The 3803-nt window shown below is 38.0% G+C and overlaps 1 protein-coding gene across 1 annotated transcript; it reads right to left on the bottom strand.

Annotated features, from left to right (window-relative positions):
• Positions 1-207: 207 nt before the first annotated feature.
• On the bottom strand, positions 208-3316 carry LOC137719832 (uncharacterized). Its single transcript, XM_068458843.1, has 13 exons — positions 3175-3316; positions 2955-3082; positions 2713-2833; positions 2558-2639; positions 2407-2477; positions 2193-2234; positions 1971-2095; positions 1668-1761; positions 1481-1583; positions 1218-1396; positions 1036-1141; positions 840-926; positions 208-480 (listed from the first exon to the last, which is right to left on the bottom strand). The coding sequence occupies exons 1-13, from the start codon at positions 3303-3305 to the stop codon at positions 394-396; spliced, it is 1356 nt and encodes a 451-aa protein (XP_068314944.1). The 5' UTR covers positions 3306-3316; the 3' UTR covers positions 208-393.
• Between the last annotated feature and the right edge of the window lie 487 nt (positions 3317-3803).

Genomic DNA, 3803 nt, shown 5'->3' with positions numbered 1-3803 from the left:
TATATTTCTCATACTCTTGGTTGTCATGAGACCATCTTAGCCCCAATGTACATCCACCACTGCGTTAGAAACTACATGTCATGCTACACAATATGAACACGTTAGAAACTATACTGTTAATGTTATCGAATCTTCAAATTTTTGGGTTTACTGGCTCGCAGAGTATGAGCTTCTGCTAAATATGGGCCTTCGAATCCTAAATCTTAAACATTGGGGCCCAGATACACATAAGCCACGACCCATAGATTGCAAATCCTGCAAGAAAAAAATTTGCAGGTTTACAGATAAACAGAAGACGAATAACTAGTAGTGTACATTTTGCACGCAGTGGTTTTGCCTACGAACATCCATATAACTAGTCGCAACTCAGCGGAGTGATTTTGTTCTTTCAAATCAGTTCGGTGAAATTTTGGTCCCGCTGAGAATGTACCCACCGAATCCATTCATCTGCATGCATGGATGAGTTCTTGATGGAAGTACCTGAAAAGAAATTATTTGCAATCAGTCTCGTTTCAGCACAGGAATCATCCAAGAAACACTAAAGAACGCATCAAATAATGGTGTATAAAGTTACAGAAACATTAAACCAGGAATTAACAATGGACTTGGCACAACGGCACAAGAAGAATTAGCATCTCAGCGTGGCCAGTGATGGTCCTCACAAAATCAACGGGATGGTATAAACAGATTACGACAGAAGTTGAGCTAGGAAACTTTCTCAACGTTTCCATCATACATCTTAAGCAAAAACAGGAATTCTGATAGCAAAATGACATTAAAATCTATAGATTTAGAACTCGCAGACCAGAACAGATACATAAAGAATATACCGAACAAACCTGATATTCACGTAACCAAGGTTCTGAAATTTGCATGCCAATCGCCATTTTCCCCTGCTGTAAATTGTGCATGCATGTTGCAAGAGGCTGCATATTAAAAAGTATAACAGTTTTAGTTTATTCGTCTACAAACGGGTGAAGAATCCGTATGGGCAAATTATTAATTTGGTATTATCAAGTATTTGAAGCTAACAACCTGAAGATACTGTTGAAAAATAGCAAAGGGAGCAGAATTTGACACAAGTGGCAAGATCTCTTTCACTAAGCCCCATGCATCCAGCTCCGGTGCTACTATTATTAAACTGCAAAAAGAATGCAGAACCATCAACTAGATGCTACTTTCAACTAGTAAACTAAACAAATGACAACAATATTTACCTAGAGAAACCATTTTCTTTCCACGAGCTAATGATTTCCTGTGGTGCTTTTTCTCCCAATTTTGCAGGTTTGGATATTTTGATTACTGGAGAACGGGTAGACTCGGGAACAGGTTCTGATATCACATTTTCAGATGTAAGAGATACTTCTTCCGTACTGACTGCTGAAAAAATTTGGCCCTGACAAAAAAATATAAGAGTACCTGAAACAATTAAGAAACTGCAAGGAAAAAAGTTGTGCAGACTAAATGAAGTGTCACTTACATTTGGCCGAAATTCCATGTTACAGGAGTCCGTGTCCTGACTGACTGGTTTGGGCAGTCCGTTTTGGAAAGATAAAAGGTCAGTGTGAGGAGACTTCACAATCCTGCGACAAAAACACGATATATCAAAAGTTGGTTACATGAAGTGTGTACCCTTCCTACTTTATGTAACTCAAAGGCAGATGTACCTCTTGCAAATTTCATCTCCAAAGTTGAATATCCTCGCTATATCCATAGAATAAGGCGAGCCACCGAGATATGTATTGCAGACATAGCCCATACCTGTCAAACATAGCATTCAACATCCGAGGTGTCATAAGAAAATTGTTGCAATCACACAAAGTAGCCATAACAAATAGATTTCCTTTTCCTTTGGATATAATTTACTTCAGTTTCACTACTTCAACACCCATAATACGTGTAGATTGAAAAAACATTCGAAGCTGCAAATAGTAAAGGGCAATTGGGGTAAAAAAAAATATATAGCAGACCTCCTAAACGCTCCGCCACGGCACCAGTTAGAAGTCCTCCAACCATATCCACTACGAGGACATCAGAATTTGCAGAAACATTAGCCATGGAAAGCAGAAGAGACAATGTATCCATCCGCAAGAATCTGAACCAAAGGCAATCATATGATACGTAAATTCTCAGCAAATAATATGGGAAAGTAGCTTACCAAAAGTAGAGGAAACTCATAAGTGGCCCCTTACCCAATTTTATTCGGATATTTCTTTAAGTACGCCTCACATATACTGAGAGAAACAGCAAACAACAAGAAGTCAGTAAAAATAATCCGAAATTCTAAATATAGATGCAGATTCAGAACGGCAGCCAAAAAAAATGCCAAGTGCAGAGATAGTTCTCGCTGATAGAATGGCAATATGACTTCAAAATAAAGCTCGTGCTTCAGAAATAAGAGGTAACCTTCTAGTGAATGGGCGCCTCATAAGTACAATGGGAGCATACTTCCTTTGCTTCTTAAGCCTATATTTCTCCTGCAGACAACAGACAGACAAGAAATAGGATCAGCTTACCTCAAATGAATACAATGTGGTACTCAAATGATCTCAATTACCTGTGAGAAAACAGTTTTCTTCTCAAACGTCGCACTGTTTGCAATGAGAGCTTCAACTATTTCATCGCCCGTTGCACCCTGTCTGCAATTATCCTTGTATAAGTCCACCAAAATGTACAAAAGAAGCCAAAATACAAATTAAAGTTTGTTCTCACTGTCGCATTCCGTTAATGTCTTCACCGGTTAGGCTCTGCGCTTTATTGTTATCGACTAATGCTCGATTATCTCTAAACTCATCTACTGATTGAATTTCACCTTTTTCTGGAACATAATTACCTATACACATAAATTCAAGAAAAGAGCCAAATATCAAGCAAAATACAAAGTCATTTATCCCAAGTTTTACAGTAACACAATCAAATAAATAATTTAAACAAATTCAAATTAAAAACCAAACCTTCCGTGAACGGAGTGTAGCGGGCCAAATACGGGCCTTCAGCTCCGTTTTCGACCCGAAAGAAAGAGCCGAAGGGGCAGCCAATCAAGGGCTGCAGAGAGCAATTCTTATTCCCAATTTTCACTTTCCTGCACTTCCATTCCGTATTCAGCTGTAAGAATTCTCAACAACTCGAAACACAAAAACAGAACAAAACTGATAGCAAAAGACTACTACTTACGCTCCGGCGGAGAGGCGGGCGAAAACCAGACGGTCGCCGTCGTTGATGTCGAGCAAGACGGAGCAACCGTCCCAGGTGGCTCTAGGGTTTTCAGATAATTCGATTTGGGGCTTACTTTCAGAAATTTCCATTCTTTGTTATCTTTTACACTATGTTTGGGTGAAGAAATTTAAGATTACTAAGGAATTTAAAAATGACGGAAATTGAAATGACGAGATTTTATTTTCTAGAATTTATAAATTTTCTTGTTTGGTTAACCTAAAAGAACAATGGAATTGAATACGAAATTTGTTATTTTTAAACTCGCAATCATAGAAATTGAGAAATGACACCTATTTACATGGAATTTGAACTTGGGATTTGAAGGTCTCAAATTCCAAGTCTTTTTTCCATGAGGAAATCCTAAATTTCTATATTTATGAATCCAAACAAGAGAATTGGTACCTGTCAATCTATAAATTCTGACTTTTACCAAAATTCTATGTTTATTTTTCTCATCCAAACATAGTGTTACTGAATTTTGAACTGAAGCAGAAAGTACAACTACAAGCTAAAACCCCAACGGTCCCCGACTTTTCGCTGATCTAGGGTTTTAGTCATGACTACGTTTCCTGTTTTTTCAACTTACG

The sequence above is a fragment of the Pyrus communis genome, chromosome 1, assembly GCF_963583255.1.
Source record: "Pyrus communis chromosome 1, drPyrComm1.1, whole genome shotgun sequence".
In the NCBI taxonomy this organism is placed as follows: domain Eukaryota; kingdom Viridiplantae; phylum Streptophyta; class Magnoliopsida; order Rosales; family Rosaceae; genus Pyrus; species Pyrus communis.
Note: the sequence above shows the minus strand (reverse complement) of the source record. Positions and strands in the feature narration are given on the sequence as shown.

Bases quoted from the DNA above. Each gene is read 5' to 3' on its own strand.
- LOC137719832 (XM_068458843.1), bottom strand. From the start codon at position 3,305: ATGGAAATTTCTGAAAGTAAGCCCCAAATCGAATTATCTGAAAACCCT. The intron at 2,834-2,954 runs GTTTGGTTTTTA...TTATGTGTATAG, and splicing joins CTACACTCCGTTCACGGAAG to GTAATTATGTTCCAGAAAAA. The intron at 2,478-2,557 runs GTAATTGAGATC...TGTTGTCTGCAG, and splicing joins AGAAAACTGTTTTCTCACAG to GAGAAATATAGGCTTAAGAA.